Raw genomic sequence first — 26,129 nt, 5'->3', positions numbered from 1 at the left:
GTAAACTAGAAGGCATAGGTGTGCGAGGTGAGGCCTTGGCGTGGTTTGGTAGCTACCTTGCGGATCGAGACCAGTTGGTGAGGGTGGACTCTTTCTCTAGTGGACTGAACGCGGTTAGCTTTGGTGTCCCACAGGGCAGTATTCTTGGGCCCTCTCTGTTTATAGTTTACATGAACGACATCCATAATCTGTCCATCCCCAATGCAGAGATTATTTGCTACGCTGACGATACAGCTCTGTTGTTCTTTGAGAAAAATTGGGAACAGACTTTTCGCTCTACTGAAATAGGTATGAAATGTGTATCGGGATGGCTGCAGCGGAATCTCTTGACCCTGAACACTAAAAAAACCAAATATATATGTTTTCACATGACAGCAGCTACTAAACCCCCTCCAAATAAAAATGTTAAGATTCACAAATGCTCCTCAGATGAGTCGGTTTTGCAGGATTGTAATTGTGAAATCATAGAACACGTAGCTGTTATGAAATACCTGGGTGTAACACTCGATGTAAATTTAAATTTTAAAGCACAAATAAGTGTTTTAGCTGGTCGAGTTCGCAAAACTATTGGCATCATGAAAAAGCTTCGCGACATCTGCAACTTTAAAATCTTAAAAACTGTCTATACCGCAATCTGCGAATCTATTCTCTATTACTGCATAGGAGTTTGGGGTTCCGCTGCCAAATCTTATTTTATAGTTCTAGAGAGAGCGCAACGCAGTGTACTTAAAGTAATGCTAAAAAAACCGAGACGGTTTCCGACTAACCTTCTTTACTCTGAAGCTCATGCGCTGCGTGTCAGACATCTCTTTGTCAAAAAGGTGTGTCTCAATGTACATAGAACAACTCTGAAGCACGAAAACTACCCGCGTCTGCTGTCTAAACGCGTTTTCTCATTACCTGCACCTATACTAAAAACCGTTTTCGCGAAACGATTTCCCGCCTTTGCTCATATCGCTACTTACAATAGATTTGTGAACCTGTGCAATATGAAATCAGCTACAGTCCAACAAGCCGGTGTTTTAATTACAAAATATCTTTCTGACCTAAATTATGAACAAACGGAGGCCCTACTACCCTTTTGATGATACACCACACATCATTACACCACGGAATTCTTATTTTCACAATGCTTTACCTCATCGTAATAGTTGCAGTTTTGACTAATTTAAGTTAATTTGGCTAATATAAGTTATAGTTAATTTTAGTGATAATTTTGGGAAACTTTGTAAACCTAAATTTTAATATACCTACATTTCATTTTTACCTTATTCGTACAAACTCAGCAACCTAATTGTAATTTGGTTCCCCAAGATACAGGCTGTGCCTAGTTTGGGGACCTCTGCTCAATTTTTAAGAGATGGATTTATTTGGGTCTACGTTTGAATATATCTCTGTATTTATAATTAAATGAATGTACCTAATTAAGTCCTATATCGGATACAATAAACAATATTTTCATTTTTCATTTTTTTCAATTACATGGTGTTAATTGAAAATTATAGTAATAATCTCTCTGATCAGATGTCCGTATTGATCTATGTCATCTATATTTAAAGTAAACTAAACTTTTATTACCTAAAACACCGGGTATCTAAAACCTAAAAAGATTCGAATCGCTCTTTATGAACGTAACACAAAACGTCATTGTCAAATTTTTGACAGCTTGAGTAGCACATTTCTAGGTTGTTTGCAGTTTTATCGTTTTTCGCTTATCTATTCACTTTATATTAAACAGTGAAAACCTTTGAAAGTGCAATGGAGGCCAAGAAAGAAGAAAATTCTACCCAGGAGAAGACACTGTTTGACGCTATAGCCCAAGAAGACCTAACAGAATTCAAGAACATTCTCGCCCAATACAAGGGCAGTGTCGATATGCTCGATGAAAATGGCATGACTGCGCTCCAACACGCCGCTTATAAGGGCAACAAGGATATGGTCCAATTGCTCCTGGACAGAGTAAGTACTTTCGGCACGTATAAATAATGTTTCTCTTCACATTAACCGACATCATAATCGGCTAGGTCTATCCTTATAATGTCGAATTTAATGACTCTCCAGTGTTGATGTCAATAATTATGTACTTTACAGCGTACCCGATGACTTTGAAAATAAAAAAATAATTATTGTTATATTTTTTTAATTTCAGGGTGCGGATGTGAATACTGGTCAACACGAGTACAACTACACGGCACTTCATTTTGGAGCATTGTCTGGCAACTCCGAGGTCTGCAAGCTGCTCCTGGACGCAGGTGCTAAACCTACAGCAACTAACACTGTGGGCCGCTCCGCTGCCCAAATGGCTGCCTTTGTCGGTAACCACCATACAGTGGCAACTATCAATAACTTTGTACCTCGTAGTGAAATCGCCTACTACTCTGTTCCGCAAGGGCAGCAGTCAGAACCACATTTACCAGCATTCCTAGTAGACCCTCTACATAAGTTTGTCCTGGGTGTCAATGTCCACCCTGTTAGATTAGCATTGAACATTCAGCATATACCTGGGCTTCTAGAAAATGCTGACAAATGTAGCAAAGTATTAGAAATGTTGTGTAAGAAAGAAATGACAAGAGGAGGAGATACCAATGAAGTGATGGCATTTAAGTATCACTATCTCTCATATGTTCTTAGAGAAATACATAATATAAAAGACAAGAAACCAAGTTCAGATAAAGAGGACAAGAAACATGACATTGTGGAGGTGTTTTCAAAAAAGCTGCTAAAACCTGGTAAAGATGGTGTGTCTCTGGATCTGATGGATACATTCCTGAAGGATTGTGTGAGGGAGTTTCCTTACAGAGAGTGCACTACGTTCCACCAGATGGTGTCTTCCCTGACCAGTAAAGACCCTCCTCCAGCATTAACAGTGATTAACTGCACAATTAATGGGCAGAGAGGGTTTGTGGATGCTATCCCCTACTGCAGCACTTGTGGGGAAGAAAAACCAGCAAAGAAGTGCTCTAAGTGCAAATCAGTGCAGTACTGTGACCGTGAATGTCAGCGTCTGCACTGGTTCGTACATAAGAAGGCCTGCAACAGAGAGAGTAGTGCCCCTACATCTACTGCCACTGGCAAAGCTAACATTGATGTCCAAGAGCTTTCATCTGAGCTGCAAAACTTAGTAGCTGGATAGAACCATCTCACAGCAAATTCTGGATGTATAGAAAAATACAAAGCAAAAGTGAACTTATAACACATGATCAAATTAAGCTACATCTGTGCCTCTAGTAATACAGTCTGTCTTCCAGTGATTTGCAGTGATATCGACTTTCCACAACCTGTTCTGTATACTGTATCTAAGCTAAATCAAGAAAATTTCCTAATCAACACTTTCAAGAGGCCTCATTAGATTTAAATCTAGAGTTTTGAATAAATGTTTGGTGTATTCAGTGTCATAGTGTGAACTTGGTTTAGAATATAGATCTATTATGTATCTGTGTGTAACTATGTTTTGCATTTATGTAATCATTATATAAGACCTCGTAATATACATAGGTAATGTTCTTATGTTGCTATATCCTCGTAACGCCGAAGCATAATTACGATTTCGAAGTAATAAACGACGGTGGTACCTTGAAAAGGACCAAATTTTTGTAGTCGTAAAGGCCGAGCACTTCAGGTACAAATTTTAAAGTGTTAGAGTTATCCGATCGGGTTCAAATTAAGTGGAGACCTATGTAAGGATGAATAGAAGACATTTTTGAAAAAATTACGTTTTTTTTTTAGTTCTTCCAGAAGGACTCCCGGTATGAGTCACTACTTTTAGTAAAATTTGAAAAATATTATTATTGTAAAGGGTTATGTATTTTTTCATTAACATACATACCTATTTGTACGTCATAAATATGTGTATATACTTACATATTTAAATATAAAATAAGTAACAAGTTTTAGTTTTTATGATGTAGTTTGTGATTAGTCCCTCTGGAAGTACATTAGGTTTATATTATTAGGAAAAAAAATAATTCATGGTGTCAGTTTAGATCATCATTAGAAGGAAAAAGGAAATAAAATGAAGACGGTAGTTTTTTTTAATCATAAGATCACGTAAGCAAGTCAGTCTATATCGGTATGATTTAATCACATATAACAATTTAAAAAACTTTTTGAAAAATATCCGGACATGACACCTAAAGTCCCTTGCAAAGGACTAAAAAAGTTTGCTTTCATATTGCTAACGATATCGATACAAAATTGATAAAATAACTATGTCATGTTGTTGATTATTATCTTACCTGCGATTTCTGAAAATAATGTGTATGAAAAACTACGAAATTCGATTATTAACTTGATTTTTTTTTACCTCGTCGCCGTGTGCGCGCCATCTTTACCAATAAAATGACAAATTACGACAAGTGATACATATTTTTTTTTATTAAAGCCACCTATTCACGAAATTGAATGAACTAGTTCATAGACAAAATACTTTTTTTCTCAATCGGCGCAAAGGTTTGAATTAAATTGACAGGCAAAGTTTTGGTCCTTTTAAAAGTACCTTCGTTGATTATTAGAACAAACTATTTCAAAACCTTCGGCCTTTATGACTACAATTATTTGGTCCTTCTCAGAGGACCCCAGGGCTTACGAGGATAAAAAGAGAATTTTATAATGTACCAGTAGATCAATGCACCAAAATAAGACTAAGTTGTTGGATTTGCTATCAATTTTATGTTGATGATGACTAGGTAGTATATTGGAATACAGTGAATATGTCGAAATAAATATTATCTCTTCATTCTGGTGTTTCTTTCGTAATTTTATGTTAAAGCAGATTAAAACAAAAAATGATATAAAATATATTTTATTCTGCAAAATATATCGCTATTTACATTAAGTATTATATTTACAATTGTAATTATAATAAAGCTACAAGTTATAAATGATAAACTAAAAACAAAATAAGCGCGCGATCGTTTGATTAATAAATATTGTCTACCGTAATTTTATATTTTCGTTATTTTAACACTATTTCGTATTCGGCGCTTATTATGTCTAATCAGATTTCAACTTCATTATGTCTCTTATAGATTAATTAGTAAAATAAGACTAAAACGCCTTCAACCAACACAGCGACACTTCCACCTGAAGATCAATACATCTATTGACGTTATAAAAATTGCTTGTTACTCAAAACTAAAGGCACTTTTATCACATAACAAATTCTGTATCTAATAAGAACTACGAGGTAGGTATTGTTTTCTATATATTCAGATTATAATAACAACTATTTACAATGATTAAGTAGCTATTGCGTTATAGGCCCGTATTTTATGCTCTACTTAAAATTTACCTATCAACCTTCTCCAAGTAGAGCACTGATGGTGAAGCTCTTGATGCGACGGCAGGGGGCGGGGACCGCGGGGGGAGGGGTAGGTGCGCGCGGGGGAGGTAGCGCAGGGCCCCAGGATAAACCCACTGGCATGGGGTTGCCCGGCCAGAGACCTAGAGGCATTGGCATGTGAAGCGGCCCTAGGTATGGCAGATCGGGAGGGTAAAATGATGGCGGGGGCGACAGATTCTCTGGCGCAGCGACGAGTGGAGCTGGGGACTCTACTAGTGGTGGAGACCTTGGTGACGTGGAGCGGAGGCTGCCCTCTTCGGAACATGAGGATGCGGCATCAGAGCAAGGACGTTTGGGTTCTGATGGCTCTGCACTGGTTTCTCCGTCGGTGGTGACGTCAACACTCTTCCTCTTGCATTTAGACTGGCCACACGCGCGGAATCCTTTTGCGAACGGGTTGTTGTCAATTTTCAATTTTGTGATGCGATCATTCTGTAAATAATGGAAAGTACATTTTTAGTTAAAATAATAAGTAGAAATAAGTATCTATGAGAGTTTCGTACACTTTGAATTATGATGGGTAGGCTGCCTGTACCTGCTTTAGCAATATTTCGAATACCTAACGATTTCAGTATTTACCTACAATATACTACTTAAATCAGTTTTATTTAAGTATTATCAACCTTCTATCTATCGAGTTAAAACGGCTAGTTCCATCCAGTTTCTACGGCCCGCTACCAACTATGCAAACGGAACCTTTCTTATCTCAGTCTCAAGATGCAATTTAAACATCCGTTTCCGCATACATCGTTAATAGCTTGTAAGGGATAATTGTCGCACATGTGGCTGGCGACAGGCCAATTAGCTTGGCATGCATGTCGCCTGTCGAGTCGCCCGCCCGCGACTTGCGGACGGAGGCGGCGGCGCCGGCCGGCGCATGCGACTAACTGTGCCGTAACGCGTAACCTGATATTGAAAACGCTTATTTCTCATTTCGACTAAGTGACGATGACGTGTTTTAAAACTATGACTACCCTTCTTTCTGCATGAGATAAGCTACAAGAATATTTACTATTCTCTAGGGAGCCTCTTATCTAGCGAAATCCCGAGCGCAAATACTCCCGATAATACGCGAAGTCACTTGTAAATGACTGTTTGCACTGTTTGATAAGGAGGCGCCGGCGACGGGGCCGCTTGCTCAGCACCACCAACCCAACGAGATAGTGAGGAGTGCTAAAAACCTGTTATTCGAGAGTCTAAAGTACACTTTTTGAGTTAGTCGGTTTGGCGGCGAGGTGCTCGAGCGCCGCCACCCCCGGCGCCGCCCTCGGCCCGCCCTGTCGCCCATGACGTCACGCCACAAACTTGCAGCCGCTTTTACTTTTTGCTTGACTATTTCACATATTGGCGACTGTCGCCAGTTTTTTTGGAATGTGTAATTAGGGCCTGAGTAAATTTTGGTTTATTTATCTAATAAGCCAAAATTGTTGCGGCCAAGCGTTGACAGGCTAACGACGTGACGGGATGGATTACGATAGAATGTAATGTCCAACATTGTAGGGTTGTATTGTGTAGAGATAATTGAAGTAGTGTGCCACCTAGTTACGCTGTCGTATAACGCGTCGGCTATTATAAAAGGAAGTTTGTAATTCGTTGGTAATTCGCAACAATGGGGTGGTCGGCGGTCGGCAGACGGACGGGGGATTATGCGCAATGATACGCCGCCGAGCATTGTGCCGGCTCTGGTCCCGTTAGCCGGACAATTCGGGGATAATCCTACAAAGCTGCCGGTTGTAATGGACGCGAGAAAGCGTTCGCGCCTCGCTGAAGTCACCATGAGAGGCAAAGATGCCGCGGCCCAATTGCTAAGGTAGATTATGCAAAACATCACGCAGCGCTGCACGTCAAAGCAGAATGTTGATGTTGGGAAACAAACAGCAGGAGGGCGGCGTAACTCATACCATCGCACGTAGTTATAGACTCGATACAATAGGTAATTTGGTCAGATCAAATTGATAAATCGCATTGAAAGTACACATCCCTAATTTTATGTAAACTCATGGGGGGTAGAGTATTATAGGTAAGTATTGTGATTAAAACAAGATTAAAATCATATTATTCGCAGTAAAGAATAATTTAAGTACTAGGTACTTAGGTGTTTATTTACTTGGTCTTCTAGAACTCCCACGATAAATATTTATGAGTAAGTAGCAATACCCTAAGAAATACAGATAGCCTGTTATCACTACCATACAAAGAGGTTGTTAAAGAATATAACTGTTTTAAATTTACGTTCGCCCGACCAAAGACGCCGAACAATACGGTTCTGTCCAACGGACTGTTAAGAGTTTAAGCGGGAAAATTAGCCGTTTTTGTTTTCTTTATCGCACAATGAGTCCGACTTTTTTTTCGGCTCCTGTGTAAAAGCTTTGGCGCCTCGAGGGTTGGGCAAAAACGCAGTATGCATAAGTGCGAATTGGCGGCGGTTCCGGGAAGCGTGGCGCAGTTTCGGGGAAGAATCGTAGTAACATTGATATTGATATGATCAGGGATTCCCTATGACTGTAAACACCAACAGGTATCATAAAACGAAAATGTTATACAAATACTTAAATTGAGTTTACCTACTCAATGAGTTTCATATTTTATTTCTCGCGTTCTCTATCATAAACAGGTAAGCCATACTAGTAAACCAGTTTTATATAAGAAAAAGATCTTCTGACTATTGTTTAAGCCCATAGTGCAAGACGGACCTCCGCGGGCCGGAGTTTTAGCCACTCACTTTAAGCATTTTTCCGTCCGTCATCGCTGGCCCGAAAATCTAAGGAACTCTATGGTGCTGCAACACTAAAGGGTACGAGAAGACCCTACGCAGAGATAACAATTAGGGTCAAGTGAGTTGTATTTATAAGGGAGATGTCTAGTTGAATTGCAGGAGTAAGGGCCTGTCTACATCTCCAAAGTAAAAAATCACATTGCCGCCGGCAACGTGAGTTTCCACGTTACGACGCCGTGACATGGAGATGTGGATAAGCCCTGAGAAGTAAGTGTGTGATTGAACAAACCTGGTAAGCAGTGACAGCAATGAACTCGGTCTCGGGGAAGGAGAAGGCGGCGTGAGGAGCGCCCCAGGCGAGCGCGGCGGCGTCTCTCGCGCGTACCACCAGCACACGCGGTCGGTACTTGTGCATCGACGTCAGCACCATCTGGAACAATATAGATAAACTAGGGTCAGCAGGTCTAGCACGCTACATAAGCGCGACGCGACGCGACGCGAGTAAAAATAAGGTCCTTGGTATACGCGACTACCGGGATATCCGCGATTTTTTCAAAATGTCGCATTCCAAAGGAAATATCTTATTGTAAGTATATTGCTTATATAAGAGCGATGAAAAGGAAAAAAAACAGATACCTATTTTAAAAAAATAACAAAATTGATAGTTTTTAACATAATTTGTGTGTAATTGTATGACACAATTTTTATATTCAATTCAAGTCGCGAGCACGCCGATATGTGAACGATGAACCTTAACTCGTCTGTCATTTGACAACTCGCGCTTTGACATTTACTGATTTATTACTGACATTTTTACGCACTTGTTTACGCATATAAAAGTAGGTGTGCAGTGCAAACAAATGTCAAATTGCAACATTGCTTTCTTAGATGGATTGATTCGATGTGGCCATTTTAACTCGCCAGGGATAAATAAGGTCTAAGTGTACTCTATGTCATCTACAACTATTAAGTAACCTTATCTTATACTTATTAAAATGTCATTACTTACAATATTAGTTCCATAACTTGCCACTAGATGTCACTGTACTAAATTAAAACTCGTAAGCAAAAAATGCATTCTAAATTTACATTTAGAATGTACTTAGGTAATAGAAAAAAAGAGTACTTAAGTACTGTACTTAGGTAATAGAAAATAGAGGTTCCGCTCTAACAAATCTCAGAAGTGTTAACAACATAGAATCTAGGTAGTTGTGTTGCAAACAGTACCCAAGTAGGTACCTGCTTAAATAAGTTGTATGGTGCAAAGTAGGTAGGCGATATGATAATTATGTGTGTGTGACTCTATGACACTTAGCAGGTCGGTATCAAATTCTTGAAGATGATCTAATGGCTAACTGTACAAAAATAACAATACCTACCTAACTAAAAGATATTACAATGTACCCAACTTTACATTTTTATCTTACATGTAAAAGGTAGTACAGATTGGCGACAGAACGGTCGCGTCGGGCGGGCGGCGGCGGCTTGTGTACAAACCCAGCTTATCTGCGCCACTTGACGCGCACGGCGCACCGCTACCTGCGCGGGCGCCACCGAACAACCACTCGAAACGGGTTGCCATTGTTTTACACGCGTTTGGCTAATGTTTTCGGTGACACATTGCAAACACACCGTGTTTATTTAGTTCTCTCACGCTAACGTTTCCAAATAGAAAGTAAATAAGTCACGAAAAGGACGAATAGTTCTGTTATCTCAGAGGTTGTCCTTCGCTCATCCATGTAAAATGCTTCGCTTAAAAAAATGAAATTTGCGTGCTCATGCAAACATATGCTAAGATGTTGTGCTTGAGATAAACTCGTCTAGACAGAGGGCTAATTGCAGGTGGCGGATAGGCAGGCGCCTGCGCCGGCGGCGCTGCACGGCGGTTGCACAAGTGTGTACGCCACTTTATGATGAATTGCGACGCCCACGCGTAACATATGAGCCCCCAGCGACATATTAATGGTTTTAATTATTCTTGATTACGGTCGATAATCTCTCCGTATTGTATTTGTTTAAGATAATCGTTTTAAAATATTCATTAATCGTTCCTACTTAAGGTTGTCAAGAGAGATCTATGTTATTATTGCTTTTAAATTATTTTTCAAATATTTGTCGCATGTAGTTTTTACGTAGGTGAGATAACTTTAATAACAGGTAACTTAAATTAACCTAGTAAATCAAAGAGCAGCACATCCGCGGAGGCCCGTGCTGTTCTATGTACTTAGTAAATAGTAGATAATACACCACAGAATCGGGCTAAAAAAAGAACCTTATAAAAATCACTGCATTTCCTTTTATGGCATCAGATATAGAGCCTTCACATCACTTCAAAAAGGGGGTGACAGACGGACAGACAGACGCGGCCGTTCGGAAGCTCGTCCATCACAGGCCGGTGTTCAATCAAATCCGATTGAAGGTAGATTAGACGGTTGATCTACCACCGGTTATAGGTTTTTTGCGCAACCAAAGTGAATGTTTGCCTCGAGGGAACTTTTTGGGAGGTTATAAAGCTGCTAATGAAGAAGTTGAATGAGAAAAATTCTTAGATTATATAAAGCTCAACAGATGTTAATTACCTTTTTAGGGTTCCGTAGCCAAATGGCAAAAACGGAACCCTTATGGATTCGTCATGTCTGTCTGTCCGTCCGTATGTCACAGCCACTTTTTTTTCTAATTTTTAAGTTTGCTGTTTATTTTACTTTATTTTAAATACTTACTTACCCTTAATTGTATAAGTTATCGTACGCCGTAATTGTCAGATATATTAGTCCCAATACCGTAATGTTTTAATGTAAGTATGTGGTACTTTATAATAAAGAAAATTATTGCTTAAGGTAAATCGTGTAGGTAGGTAGTGGTGAACGAGTCCACTTTAGAGTAGAAGGTATTTTAAGCGGCTGAAAGATGACATTCGATGACATGTCGAAAAATTGTCGATCTGTCTTTGGGTAATATGAATGTGTAAACGTTTTTGACTTTATCTCGATGTGTTGTGATGCATGCATGTTTTTTTTTTTATCAAACCATATTCAGTAGCGTGACAAGGTGCGTGAGATAGTAGGTAGTCGATAGGGGTTGCTCGACATCGTGCATCCGCAGAGCCAAACCCTGATCCGAGCGATTTCGTCTCATGATAACACTAATTTGTCGAAGGATGCAGTATTTTCGTGTCTTATGGGGTTTAATGCATGTTAAAAGTTTTTCTACAAAGATGTGGCTTCCGTTTTAAATAATTTGTTAAAGGTTTTATGTTAGGTAGTTTGAAGAAATTAATGAAATAGGTGAGAGTGGCAACATGTAATACCTTTTGGCGGGATTTTAATGTGGACTGATATGATACTGACTGGCATCATATCGAATTATACAAATTAAGTAAGTATTTACGTTTTTATTCATGGCCAGTTTTACTTTCCCTTATCTATTAACAATGAATCCCGTTCATTACCTAACAACTCTAACAATAATGAGCTCCTTAGGTTCTCACTTACAAATCTATAATCCCTTCTCAGTAATTGCCTTTATTTACGCGCCGCCTAATCCCTCTTGTAATTAGGAATGTTCTTTCTCACGCGCATATTTCAAAAGGTTTAGATGGGTTTAAAAAATGGCTGAGATTTTTTGTTTTTTGAACAAAAAGGGTGTACGGACTTTTTATCACAGGTGGCAAATTCTCAAGTGCACAACAAGCGATGCGAAGGTTTTCCATGCGAATTGGTTTGCTCCTTGAATCTCGGTAGCTGCCTCTATTGTTAAGCTGGGTGCTCAAAGACGCCGCGAGGCCGCCTCGCTTACCTCGATGCGAGGCACTGAAGCGTGCCACACTTTTTGCCTTCCCTCGTCATAATAATGCGTGTTATGATGTTTTGTAGCGTGTCTGATAGCCGTAAATGAAGTTTGTTTTGATAGGCAAACGATCTGTCGTGATATGTTAGATAACTTGACGCATTAGAAATTGTTGTTGCGTTAGTTAAATAAACGATCCAAGCGAGGGCACCTGTTTATTACCCATTATTGTATTAATATACAAAATAAAAAGATATATGCGTCATGTCGGTTCCTATTAAATGAAGATAACAGAACTCCGAAACATGAATATTCATGACGCGTAGAATACACAACGAACTGTCAGAGTCACCTTATTATTTCGACAAATAGGGAAATCTTAATAAAGCGTAGAGTACACACATATCATTAATCGAGGCGTTAACCGCCCTGTCTAAACACGCCGCCTAACAGAGCAGTACAGTTATATGCCGCGACAGACAGAGCCTCTATACAAAGCCTTTCAGCGTATTTGTTCGAGTGACGAAATACTTATAGACGTCTTTGTGCTGCGAGCCTCCTGCGGCGCGCATTGAGTAACACCTTCAGTGTACTCTCACCTTTAAAACGGCGGCCTATAGTTCAATTTGTTTTGTGAACTCGTGTGAATAGTATCTGTAAGCGTTACAAGTCGCGAGATAGGAGATGGGAAGGCGATTATAAACATATTGAGATAGAGTTGAAAATGGTCGGAGGTAGTCTGGTATGGGAAGTGGCGAGGTAGGCGTTGCCGCGAGGTATGTGGCGGTGCGCGGGCGCACGGCTCTACGCTACAAGCTCCGAGAGACAAGCTCGCTGCACGAGACGTAACCGTAATCAATTTTTTGCCTTTTGTCAAAAGATAATTTACAACAATAGTCGCGTTGTTTACAGAAACAAGTTTTGTTTGAAGAGGGTCCCTAAAATGCTTTGCTTTTTTGCGTTTCGAAAAAAACATTACCATATTAAATCGTTTCTTTGTTTTGTTTTAATTGAGAGTCGTAATTGATGGAATCGGGAATTTTCTAATACCGACTTCATACTATGTTCCTTTCGGGTGGATTAGGACTCTATACTTTTCTATTCTATTACACCTAACCATACACACTGGAACGTCACACAAACAGGTAAACTATGTTATTAATTGTTTAAATTAGAATTACACTACAATTTTTTTGGCTACAATTTTTTTTTTCGAGTGATGCTGTATCCTCGTAACGCCCGGATTTCCAGACACAATAGTTAAACAATGGGATTTGGATTTTAAAAGGCATCTGGGCCTTACGACCATATGGCTTCCAGACTATTTTTCATCATGAAAAGTCTAGTGTCTTAAATGATTAATAGTTAAGTACGTGCCTACATATTATTACGAAGGAATATTGTAATAAGTACGAACAGCATTTAGCACATTGTCTACTTTCTATTGTCTAAGTAAAATAACGATCACGAATTTATCTAAGTAAATACTTCCCTTACTTCCCTTATCAATTATGCAAGCTCAACATTGAGTCACTTAAAACTTTTACAACTACGTGCCAGTCTGTAAGTAGATAATTACCTGCGTACTTTGCGTGCCGAGGTCGCAAATCACAGGGCCTTATCTAATCGTCGCATGAGCAGGTGACGAAGCGTGACGAAAAACGGCACAAAATGACGAATGACGCATCGGCGGGCTATGTGTTATGAGCTTTATATAAGTTTTGTATATCTATAGTTTTTTTCTATTGGTACTATTGTTTAACGGCATCTGTGGTCTAGTGGAGCGTTGGGCTCCCTTTAGTCAGACTAGAATATCTCAAGGTAAGTAAAGTATTTCACCTTTAAATTCAACACAAAAGCACATAAATATAAAGAACGTGGGTAGCTCACATATAAATTATGAAATTCTAATTACTAAATAAAGAATAAACTAAAAATATTATTTTATTTGACTTACTTATTTAAGAATTTATATTTATGAAGTGCGACATTTTATCACGTTTTTCTATGACGTCACAGTGCGTTTTTTTTATCAAAATCTATAGTAATTTACTGTTTTGACGTAAAATGTAACTGATTTGACTAGTTAGCCTTGATATTTTACTTACATGTCCCTGAGAGTCCATAGTATTATTGGTAAGCTTGAGTTTGCTGAAGGAGACAGGGTTGGCGGTCCAGTGGTGTCCAGGCGCCGGAGAGTCCGGATGCAGCATGAGCCGGCGCGGGGACTGCGGCTCGGCGCCTCCTGCAGCGGCCCACGCGCCCCCCGCCCACCGCCAGCGCCTTCGCCCCACCAGGGATAGCTCTAGTAGTACGCAGTACTCCTCGCGAGGGTCCAGCCCTGACAGGGAGACGCGGAGCGACGGGAACATACGTCTGGAAGAGGAGGGAATCGTTAGTGGAATTCCTGATTTACTCGTACGAGCATTAATATGTACACTTTGGTACCTACCATGTCATATTAACTTTTTTGACAAATTGAACTGTAAGTCTCACTAAATGTCAAATATGTTAGTGCGACAGAGTTCTAAAGTGGGTACATGATATTGCTCATGACTGTACATACACTTATGCCAGTAACCCATAAGCCATTAGGCTTATAAAGAATGGAAACATTTTAAAGCATTGAACGCGGATAGTGCCATTTTTACTAACACAGTTGGTTCGCCCATTATACACGACGATACGACTCCTACTTATCACGTTGGTCTAAAAGCTCGTGAGGTGTCTCCGAATCCCAATTGAGATATAGTTGTAAACTTATGTTATGTGTAATTATGAATAAGGTACCTTATCTACTGAGGTGCAAAAAAGGATCAGCTTAATACAATTTTTAGTGTTAAGACTACAAGTTTAACTTTCTTCACAAATTTGCTCGTACCTATAAAGAAACCATTACCAATTAATGATTAACGCTCAAATGTAACGTGTATGTATGTTGTATATAATATGTTTGTCTCTTTCTAAAATATATTAAGCGTCGGAAAACTTTTAAGAATAAAGAGTCGTTTTTAAAAGCTGTAAAAGTTGATTACTATTCTTTATTTAGTTGCAAGGTATTGGTGGGTAGGTACTTATTTTTAGTACAACGGTATTAATTGCGGTATTTTTACATTCCCTTTGATTAGTTGAAAGTCGTTACGTGTGTGTGGTCTGCCGCAGTACGGAAGCAAATGATCTAAAGGCCCTATCTGACTGGGATTCCACGGTTGCGCCACCAGCGGGAAATTATTCAGGATTCAGTTGCCGGCACCAAATTGGTTGCAAAATCAACATAACATAACATAAACAGCCTATATACGTCCCACTGCTGGGCACAGGCCTCCCCTCAATCAACCGGAGGGGGTATGGAGCATACTCCACCACGGTGCTCCAATGCGGTTTGGTGGAGGTGTTTTTACGGCTAATAGCCGGGACTAACGGCTTAACGTGCCCTCCGAAGCACGGAATCATCTTACTTTTTCGGACAATCAGGTGATTCAAGCCTGAAAAGTCCTTACCAAACAAAGGACAGTCTCACAAAGTGATTTCGACAATGTCCCCATTGGGAATCGAACCCGGACCTCCAGATCGTGAGCCTAACGCTCTAACCACTAGACCACGGAGGCTGTTTAAAAATCAAGTGAGTCCTATTATAATTGGGTAGTTTACAGGTCAAAAATAAATTACGAAATTCTGAATAAAGACAGATTTAAAATTGACAAAAAATGATTTCTTTTTGTAAAAATGTAATAATAAGTTTGGCATTTGGTCACGTTTTCCTATGACGTCACAGGTTGCTTTTTCATTACAGATTTGACTAGTTGGAAACTACCCTATTGCATATAGTTTATAGGGTGACGAATATCATAAAATCGATTACTTCCTCTATAATCACTAGAAGTTATTAAAGTTATTCGTTTATGCTCAATGTACTGATGATTACCTCGAGAACTCTAATAAGTACCTACCTACTTATACTTAAAGATGTCGAAAGGGGTAGTAAGCTAATGACTAAAGCCCAACAAATAAAATTCATTAAAATAATACTCATTTAGATTTATTTTAATGAATTTTATTTGTTTGATCTATCGGTAAATCAATAATCAATCCTTAAAAAAAAATTGCATAAATTGTTTTTTTTTCAATATTTCTATGTACCTACAGTGCCATGTTATATCTTAATAAAAAAAGTAAAAAAAAAACTCTATAATCACTAATTAATAAAGCAACAAACAGCGTTTCAAACATTATGTTTACTTATGGTGGAATGCTGCATGGAAATCGACTTACTGAATCTTATCTTCCAGACTTCCTTATTCGTAATATTATGGGAATAAAAGACCTTAAAAGGATTTGAAGTCACCTGTTATTTATTTAGTTCCTTATGAGTCAAACAATAGGTACAGTTTATAAAAAAAAACTTAAAAGTAATACAAAGAAGGCGATAATAAAATTATAGTTCTGCGTATCTACACAAGTGGACAATGGATTCCATCTGACCTCCAGAGAATATCAAACTTTATAATAATGACTACACTGCTACACATATTCAGTTATGTGCCGTGTTCCACTTTGGGAACGTTCCCGGCAGTAAAAAGGCGCTAAAGTTATATAAAAAGAGCTTTTTTTTTTTATTTTTTTCTTCCTTTTTCATTGTAATAACTTTTAATTTCAAAGGGACATAATTATATCTTACAATATGGGTACCTACCTGAAATAAATGCATTTTATTTTTTTATTTTTTATTATAGAGCTAGGTAATAAAGCTCTTCAAATTGTTCTTTCTTGTATTCTGAGTTTATCTGCCTAATGGAAATTTTAAAAAGGAAAGCAGCCACTGTCCTTGCTATTAAAGAGTTTTTACAATGGGAATAATGTCCAAAAATGATGAGCTGCTTTACATTTTCATTTATTTTTTTAACATAGCATCACTCAAGGTGTAGGCTGAGGTGTATAATACGAGTACTACGGTATAATATATGTGGGATATAGAGATAACATAGGATATATTTTACTCCTTTTATTTTACACACACCTTATATTAAAACCAAAATCCTCTAACCCGACCGACATCTTTACGTCCGTCAAAACTGCCTTACGTCCCATTCATTAACCATCCTCCTTTCATACCATAAACAATCGAATTCTCATTCATTATCCTTACATAGCATTCTCACTTTCCTACATATATGCATCCATTTCTCGCCAGCTTTGTTTAAATACCATATAAGTATTCTTTAAATAATATTACAAAAAATCATCTAAGTACAAGTAATATTACAAAGGACCACCTTTAGTGATAACCAAATAAAGGTTCCGTTTTTCCTTTTGAGGCGCGGAACCCTAAAAACAATCATCTCATCAACTTTGAGCACCAGAGCTACAAGAACATCTCCCAACCTTTTATCACGATTATAAAAGTGTGTGATAGGAATAAAAGTGTTGACCAACGAGGGGCTTTTGGCACCCGGTAGTGCGCCCGCGCAGTAAAGATAGACGGGAACCGCGGCGCCGTCGTTATCGGGCGGGCAGAGTTTACTCGGCGAATCGAGATGGTCAGCATAATAAATACCAATGATAGATGCTGATAAAATAAATAAAGATTAGGACAAAGCTCAATAACAGTCACAGAAGCTTTTTAAAAAAATTGTTAGTGGCGCTGCGGATCGCTAGCAACCGCCTAGGGCCGGATTAAAGAGCAGTTTTTTTTTTAAGTGGTTTATAGTAGAGTTCCCTCGGAAGGCTTTCACTTGCTACAAGCAGGAAAAAGAGCGCCCAAAATATATTACAAAAATTGTATACTTAATAAATTGGTTTGCCATGTCATTCCACACCTACCCCAGACTTACAGTGTATACCGTAGAACCCTTGCCCAAAGAATACGGGTAAAGACCTCACCGGTTGCAGAGGCGGAGATGTGAGCCTGGAACCTGACAGAGGGCAGCAGTAACTGTCAGTACTATTCAGAGGCGGAGGACAGAAGTCCTAGTAAAGCTTTGAAATAGACTACTCCGGGAGCCATACCACTCGCGTCAGACAGAGTACTGCGGGGGGAAGGCAAGTGGGAAACCATTGCCCTATTTTTCCCTAAAAAGTAGCATGGAGAATACTACACCGACAAGAGCGTGGCTCTTAAATTAGTGACAATGTAATTCCATACATTTTTTGCATGAATAACGACCTTTCATATTAAATGCGTTGTGTATTTATTTCATTTAATAACTCAATAAATTTGCATGGTGAAAGTTTTGTGTCATCCTTTAATTTAAGTTTGATTAAGTTAATTATAGCGGTACAGCAATTATTGACATGCAAAGTAAAAATTCACTTTCCTTTCATCTACATCAGTGATGCACAATTTATACGCGAGTCAATTTTTATCAATATTCTTTATTTGCATACTATGATGGTGTACAAGTGTGTAAGTTACATATGAGTATCGTAGACCCTTTCGGGTACAACATAATTATTTATCCCACCATCCTCCTACCCTTATCCCACACTAAGGTCAGCACAACATGAATTGCTCTTTCATTCATTTCTGTCAGTTGTCATTTCAGTATTCACACCTTTCATATGCATATCCGAACCCTAACTACCTACTTACCTATTAAAAATTAAAAAGTAATTTCGTTAATAGATAAAATTGGACGTTTATGTTTACATTAACTTCAGGCTACAAAGGCTAAGCCGCTAATGTAGTTTCCATCATAACGCAGACAAGAGTCGCCATCGGTCATAAGAGGTGTTATCAAGAGGCTGTGTCGGTCAGAATGCCGCAACCCGGTGGGCTTTAATGTATTGATAAGCCCAGCCCAGGGTTGAAGCGCCGCAATAAGTCCTCTAGACTGACCATTTTGTTGATCATTTATAAATGCTTGTTTTTCGCAGGTTCTCAAATTCAAATTTACAAACACTTTATTGCACATGTATAAACATATCAAATAGGACAAATACATAAGAGGCAGAAGAGGTACAATCGGCGGCTTTATAGATAAATAGTATCTTATTCCAGACAACCTTAGGGCGAAAGAAATTTGTTAACACTGGAATACAGTAATAGAATCATCATCACTAATTTAAGAGCCACGCTCTTGTCGGCAAAAAAAAGCAAAGTAAGTAGCATTTCCCATGCTACTTTTTAGGGAAAAATAAGGCAGTGATTTCCCTCTTGCCTTCCGCCCAAAATAAAATAAAACAATAATTTTACTTACTTACATAAATATTAACAATATAAATATATAAGTAATTTATTTATAGTTTCAATATAGTAGCATATCGAGGTTGGATGTTCACATAGGGAATACCTACCTATAGCTTTCAGTAAAGTATTTCTTTGGAAGAAGAAAAACATATACACATCTACTTTTATATAACAATAAAATTATTACCTAAGTACTTATGTGGATTTTAATTACATATACTAAACATTGTCATAACACATACTACATACGGAATAGAAGATTGAGGTTGGGTAGTGTGGTACTAATGTGAATAAGTAAGTATTCTATCTTAGAGGTCTTTGGCGGCTCAATAATAGCTAACCCAGGGTTGACGAGGTTAGTAATCCATATCACAACCCACACGATAAAAAGAAGACTGGGACATATAATAGCATTCATAAGGAAAAAACCAATATCGTCCAGCGTCAGATTCCACACGTGAGAATTCCACCATCAGTCATAACGGCGTTATCAGAGCGGCACAGTAAGGTGGTCACTAATGCAACCTGCCGATAACCGCGCCGACAGAAGCTCAATTAACAGCAAACTAAATTAGACCCATTTAAAGTTTACGATGGCCGCTACTGCCTTACGTGGCCTGATCCAGTAGCGACAGAAACGACCTTTATCAACTACTAGCTTTTTCCCGCAGCTTCGCTCGCTTTAAATACGGGGTAACACGGTTGCTCTTTCCTGATTTAGAACATAGGAGAGAACTCGGAGCAGAATCTAATTCCAAAACTAAAGCGATGGTCTTATTATAAAGTCCATATATATTATAAATCTAAACGAAACGAGTGAATCCAATCCGAAAAATGACACAAATAGACCGCAATTTTTTTTGCTTTCTACCTTGAAAATTGCGGATAAGTACATACATTGTTATTTGAATAATTTTACCACCTTTTTGTATTTTATGTGTTCTCGCAAATAAATTGATTTGATTTGATTGGTCCATACAAACTACCACCCCCTATTTTAGGGTAGTGGGGGGTTAGAAAGAGACAAAACTATAGCCTATGTCACTCTCCATCCCTCTAAATATCTCCATTTAAAAATCACGCCAATTCGTCGCTCCGTTTTGCCGTGAAAGACGGACAAAGAAACAGACACACACACTTTCACATTTAATTTATAATATTAGTAGGTATAGACAAAACTGAGTACCTACCAGCGGGTTAAAAGTATACGAGGTATGTCCGAAGGGGTAGGACAGGGTATATACTATTATATAGTATATAAGCCCCCTCGCCAGCTATGTTTAATGTTGGTATTAGTAATCTAATCTCAGCTTCGAGAGTGAGGGCAGCCTCAAGATCATGTCAATGTGACAATTCTTATATAAAAGGGACTTGTCCGTGGTCATGAGGGCAATCTCAGCTTCTTCTTCTTCTTATCTGTGATCCAAACATGACTTCAAGTCAAATTCTATGGTTTAGAGCTCGAGCCGGGATTCGAACCCGTTATACTACAATGTAAGCGTTAACTATCACGGATTCTGAATAATCGGAAATTGACGAAATGACAGAAGTAAATATCTCGACATGTTTAAATATCACAAATATATGTCATATTTTTTACATTCTAGTGAGGAAATTCCTGTCTCATGTGAGTACTCGATGTTTACTATTGACCTTCGTTCGACAAACATGTCGGGAGTACTCAAATATGTATTCGGTATAGCGTGTATCGACGCCTTTTCTGTTGACCGTACGCTGACAATCTGTCCAGCTACCGTTCAGATGGTCCTTATCACTGCCTCCACTTATCGAGCCTTTGAGCTGCGCGCGCGCCGACAAAACGAGATGTGACGAGCAGCGAAATGTATTCAAATTGCGAACCCATGAACGGCGCCGAATCATTTAGTGAGGTTTAATAAAATTAAAATTTCCAGACCAAAGTGTCTTTGGCTACTCTGCCGTAAAATTAATTAGATACAATTAAAATTGGGTTTTATATAACTACACATACTTACATAGTTATAGTTATACGTATCAAACAGTTATAAATATAAACAGGCCTAAAAGTTGAGATGCAAATGCAAACAGAATAGTCTAATAAAAATCGGGGCTCATAAAAGCCTGTTGAGTCTCGAGGGATCGTGGGCAGGACTTAAGGTAACAATGGGACCACCAGAGTGAATAAACTTTAGAGTGGGTTATAAAGTTGTAACAGGTTTAGACCCGCGAATTGCACGGGGGCGCTAAATGAGGAAGAAATCGCCACATCCGCTCTCGCATCCGCACTCGAAATTTGAATGGAAATAGGTTATTTGTGACGCTCGCCGGCGCGCGAACTATAGTTTACATTATATTTGCCTCTTTTCTTGTTTATTTTTCACAGCTTTTGAATATTTCAGCGGCTATCGACATTTAGGTAAGTTCTTACTTAACAGATTTACCAGATTGGGTACGTACCGGTATTTCCGTACATAATCCAACGCGGCAATAAAATTATGTTTAAGACTTTTGAATTTCTGGGTACAAGAATACGTTACATTCTCAAGACACTTCAACCATGGCTGTTAGTGTTTATAATAGACTTGTATACGTCAAGATAACCCGTGAACGGCTACTGTGTTCGGCTCGTCACTCAACACGGTTTTATGCCCGACCAACCCTAACCTACCCTTCACTGCTAGTTATCTTTAATGCCAATTTCATGGGCTTTTTATCACCAAGTTCAATGTTATGGAGTTACACAGTGTTACAACCGCGCCCTGTCTGCGACATCTGTTCATTTACACAAGTAATTCCTATGATAAACAACTCTCTAATTCTCTCGAGGGTTAGACAAGAATGCTTGGTTATGCTGCGGTCGGGTACAATTCGAACACGTAGGAAAAGGGACTTTGTGGCGGGTTTGTAAGTTCATAGCGCTGAATTTATTTGAGGAATATCTGTGTATAAACGCACCAGTAAACATGTAGAGGCTAACCCGTTCATTAGCGCCCCTACGAGAGGTCCGGCCAGTTTTTTCGTCCGCCCAGATGTGGCCCGGACAAACACTCCTCCGCCATTGTCTGACGAGTAAAAAATTGTACACCTGGAAGTGTCAAAATGTTCACTCAACCTGAGAGCGGACCGTGTGAATCACACTCGAAGACGAGTACCTTTATTGGATTTGAGCGCGGATTTAAGTTATAATGTTGAAGCTTTTATAATTTCTGGTTACAAGAATGTAAACATAGATGTTACGTTGGTTATTAAATAAAATAATACCCACTTAACCGTTTTGAAAGTTCAAGCAAATAAATCGCACTAATAATCCATATTGAAAGCTAAAAACAACAATCTCGGCGGGGAATGCGTTCAATAAACGTCATAATAATAGTATTGTACGAGATGTAATCAAAGAACATTACCAACTCATCGTCATCATCATTGCGCAAACACAAATTGGACCGTCTTGCAGCACGTTGCTGGCCGTGGGCCGCCGACCAGTGAATCAGCAACTAATACAATACTCCGAACTCTGATACATATTAGAGGCGGTTCAGGACATCCAGTACTATGCTAATGAACTACAGACCGGAAACTAAGCCTCGTATCCTTTGAGCCCACGTAAAAAAATCAAAATCCAAAGGCAAATTTGTTGATGTGTCATAAAAAATATCCCTCGACCACTCCGCGGCACACGGGATCGCCTCCGCAAATCAAACAAACTTTTTGAAATGTGCTCGTAACAAGACAAATAAACCAATTTTAGGTGCGGCCACAAAAAACGGAGTCCTCGATGTAACTCAGCATTAGCATATTGATGGGTAGCTATCTGGGTCTTTGTTTAGAATCAGCGACAGCACCTTCAATCATAACGAACGCGACAAAAAAACCTTCATTTTATTGGCTCGTTTTTGCCGAATGCGGCTGCAGGTGGCAAAGAACAATGATTTAGAGAAGCGATAAACGAATTAAGTACCTATCCGACAGTGATCGATACGCGACAGGAATATTTTGCAGGTTTTTATCTGAGAAAACTTATGGCAAAGGTATCAGAGTCGAAGATCTCTTATGTGTTTTGGACATCCAAATTTTTGTTATCATCTTGATGAGAAAGTATTAGCTTCAAAATACGTATCACGAGACATACATATATCTACGCAGGTTACGCAAGAGCTAGTGCGGCTAATGCGCAGCGAGCCAGCAGGGGTGTCAGGCAGATAGCGAGACAAAGCTCGCCCGCGGCGCGCGGCGTGCACCTGCGCCCGCGCACCGACATGTTTATGCGCATCGCCAAATTTACAACCCGCCCGTCTGCCCAATGACCCAAACATCGCCGCTTTGCGGAAATTGGAAATTTTTAATCACCCAGTCGGCGCCTCTTTACTCTCAAACCAAAGTCGCCGCTTACAATTGTAACTTTCGTAATAACATTCGCAGATTGTAAAAATGTCTTAAAAGGTTGCGTCCGCAATTAACTTTTAGTCTTACGCGCATCGGATGTTAAGTTTTATTGATATTGCGTTATACGTATTTGAAACGGCTCTACATAATAACAATACCGATCGTAATGACGGTATAATCACTGGGGACATTTGCAATAATTGCTGGATATTACACAGAACAAAATTGTTGCATAAAGTTTACGAGACAAAATAATTCCCATGCGTTAAAATGTAATTAGCATATTTTTAAGTATGAGTAGGTAGGTATAACGCTGAAAATTGTTTCCAGGTATTGCCTCATAATAGTCATAATAATAGTACACAACGTTTCAAACCTGTTGTACTTAATTGTATTTCTGTGTGAAAGCCAGGCGTAGCAATTGATGAAAGTAAATTACTTGGTGTCAATTACAACTCAAATGACAGAATTACATTTGCACCTCATGTTGTCAAACGCCGGCGCCGGAGTCGGCGAGCGTGGCTCAAAGCGCAAGCGTCGTAAATTGCAAGACGAAGGGCCGACAAACGCGCGGTCATTTAGTTGACAGTTAGTGCGATCGACCGCCGGCGCGGGCGCATCGCTACCACGGACTTATTTACCCTTCTTAATTAAAAAGGACAAAGATATACTATCTTTGCGGTGTAAAAAATGAGTTGCGAATGAGTTTCGGCATAGTGGTAGCACAGGGCTTATCTAGATGCCGCATCTACAATCCATTATGCGCCCTTTGACGCTGACGACTGTGGACAACAGATCGTTAAGATAACGAATTGCACTCGATCGAGCTCGCGTTTTTGTGAAGAAATTAATAATTCACGTCAATGGTTGTTTTTGAATGTTTTTGTTTTATCAAGATCAGTACGTGTAGGTATCTGCCTAACTTCCATTAGGTCAAATAAACATTATATACTTAGAACCCTTAGAAATAAAATACAATGAAGAAAGCCGTCCACCAGAAACATAACAAGTTAAAATCTAAAACAATCGTCGATGTTAATCGGCTTATTGTATAGTTATAATAGTTTGTCGGGTCCAGTGGCGAGTGGTCGTTAGCTCCCGACCCGGCATAAATCAGTTCGTTTTACGAGGACCAACCTCCACCATCGAATTGTATAACATTAATGAACTGCGGACGCAGTGTGAGATCCCTAGCGACATTAAAAACGACGCGCAGGACAGACAGTTTCTAATTATAATCCTGTCAAAGCGCCGATTTAGAAAAGAATTGATGATCGAAAAGCAGCGATTTTTATCTTAGATCAAGATAGTAACTCTGTCGAATTTTAATTTGTCATAATTTTCAATTTGACGGTTTTCATGTAAAGTTTGCGTTGTCTAAACGAGCATTAGATCCGGCCGTGTGAATTTCCATCAAAATACCTAATTGTCATAAAAATGTGTCTTTTGCGACCTCTGACAAACCCAATTGGGAAATGGTCGTGTTGCTGTTATGTTATAAAAATGTATACAAAGTCTCTCTCGGTGAACGATGAGTAGGTACGTCGATATAGATAATCAACAAAGGTACAGAAGCCAGAGGCTAATTGCTTCCAGTAGCAGGTAGTGTGCAAGACGTAGCCGCTCTGAACAAACAAGAGGCTATCAATCAAGCACAGGATCTGCGCTCGTCCTACCGTGATGCCGCAATCCCTAGAACCCACTAGCCTCCGCGCATCCCTTCAATCACCACCTTATTCGAACCATTTAAAGGCGCTTTTGCTTTAAGACGTATGGCGCCAGTATTTTAGGAAGCTTTTCGAAGAAAGATGTTGCGAATAAATGCGCGAGCGCAACTCGCTACGCCGACAAAGAGCCCGCCGCACGCGAGCCGCGCTTGATTCACAATTAAGCCAGTGTGTGTTAATTGATATTAATTTTATACGTATGGTGCAAGAGGAAAACTACTGAGGATCACAGGATCATAGATCGACGGAATGTGTACTGTATCGCATGTAATCGTACTGCAAACGCAATTTTAAATATACTTTAGTGCGCAATAAGCGTGATCAAAATTTTAGTAGGTAGGGTAAGTTGTAAATGCTTTGGCTTAAAATTTTAAAGAGCACAGACAGACTCTGCTATCTAACGAAATCATTAGCAATAAGTGATTAGCGCCAGTTTCTAAATTGACCAATTAATCGTACGTGCTAAAATCTATGCTCTAAGATTGGTTCGCTTGTGGCTTACCCCAGCTCTCTTTACCATGTGATACTAGGAATCGCGCCAAGGCTGGGTATAACGTGAGCAGTTCAAACGTGCCGCGCCGCGTCATCTCCGCAATTAGTGGGCGGGCCGGTTGCGACACCGCTATTGACATTGAACCTACTTGCTACACATTTCACAGAAACCGTTTGATGCGTTCCCATGTCGTCGCGTTATGAAACCCCCTCGCTAATTCGTGTGGACTTTGTCTTGGACAATGTTTGATCTCACACTGCAAGCGGGAAGTTGGAGACACCCAGGTCAGGCTTAGCGTCAACAAGACTTTACTGTTAACGCATTTTTGGGATATCAAAGAGTACCGCGTCGTGATGCACTGATACGACGTTTCCTAAAACCAGCGTCGCATGAGTGGAGAATGACGCTGTGGAGACACTTTATTCGAGAGTCGTGTTTCACGGCGGTCACCCAGGGTCTGTATCTGTAGTCGTGGTTATCTGAGTTCGGTAGCGGGCGGCGATACCCATCGCGCGTGC

At 39.4% G+C, this 26,129-nt stretch overlaps 2 protein-coding genes across 2 annotated transcripts in view; one reads left to right on the top strand and one right to left on the bottom strand.

Moving 5' to 3' along the window:
• Positions 1–1,660: 1,660 nt before the first annotated feature.
• Positions 1,661–4,735, top strand: LOC126367551 (ankyrin repeat and MYND domain-containing protein 2). Its single transcript, XM_050011131.1, has 2 exons — positions 1,661–1,959; positions 2,150–4,735. Exons 1-2 carry the CDS (start codon positions 1,759–1,761, stop codon positions 3,131–3,133), a joined length of 1,185 nt encoding a protein of 394 aa, XP_049867088.1. The 5' UTR covers positions 1,661–1,758; the 3' UTR covers positions 3,134–4,735.
• Positions 4,736–4,785: 50 nt separating this feature from the next.
• The window catches only part of LOC126367555 (T-box transcription factor mls-1-like), a 35,487-nt gene continuing 14,143 nt past the window's right edge, over positions 4,786–26,129 (bottom strand). The window contains exons 3-5 of the mRNA XM_050011135.1: positions 13,952–14,219; positions 8,347–8,487; positions 4,786–5,773 (exon numbers count right to left, since the gene is read on the bottom strand). Coding sequence (XP_049867092.1) covers positions 5,294–5,773; positions 8,347–8,487; positions 13,952–14,219 — 889 coding nt within the window. The 3' untranslated portion in view covers positions 4,786–5,293. The remainder of the gene's footprint in view (positions 5,774–8,346; positions 8,488–13,951; positions 14,220–26,129) is intronic.

The sequence above is a fragment of the Pectinophora gossypiella genome, chromosome 6, assembly GCF_024362695.1.
Source record: "Pectinophora gossypiella chromosome 6, ilPecGoss1.1, whole genome shotgun sequence".
Taxonomy (NCBI): Eukaryota; Metazoa; Arthropoda; class Insecta; order Lepidoptera; family Gelechiidae; genus Pectinophora; species Pectinophora gossypiella.
This window is presented reverse-complemented; position numbering and strand designations above follow the sequence as displayed.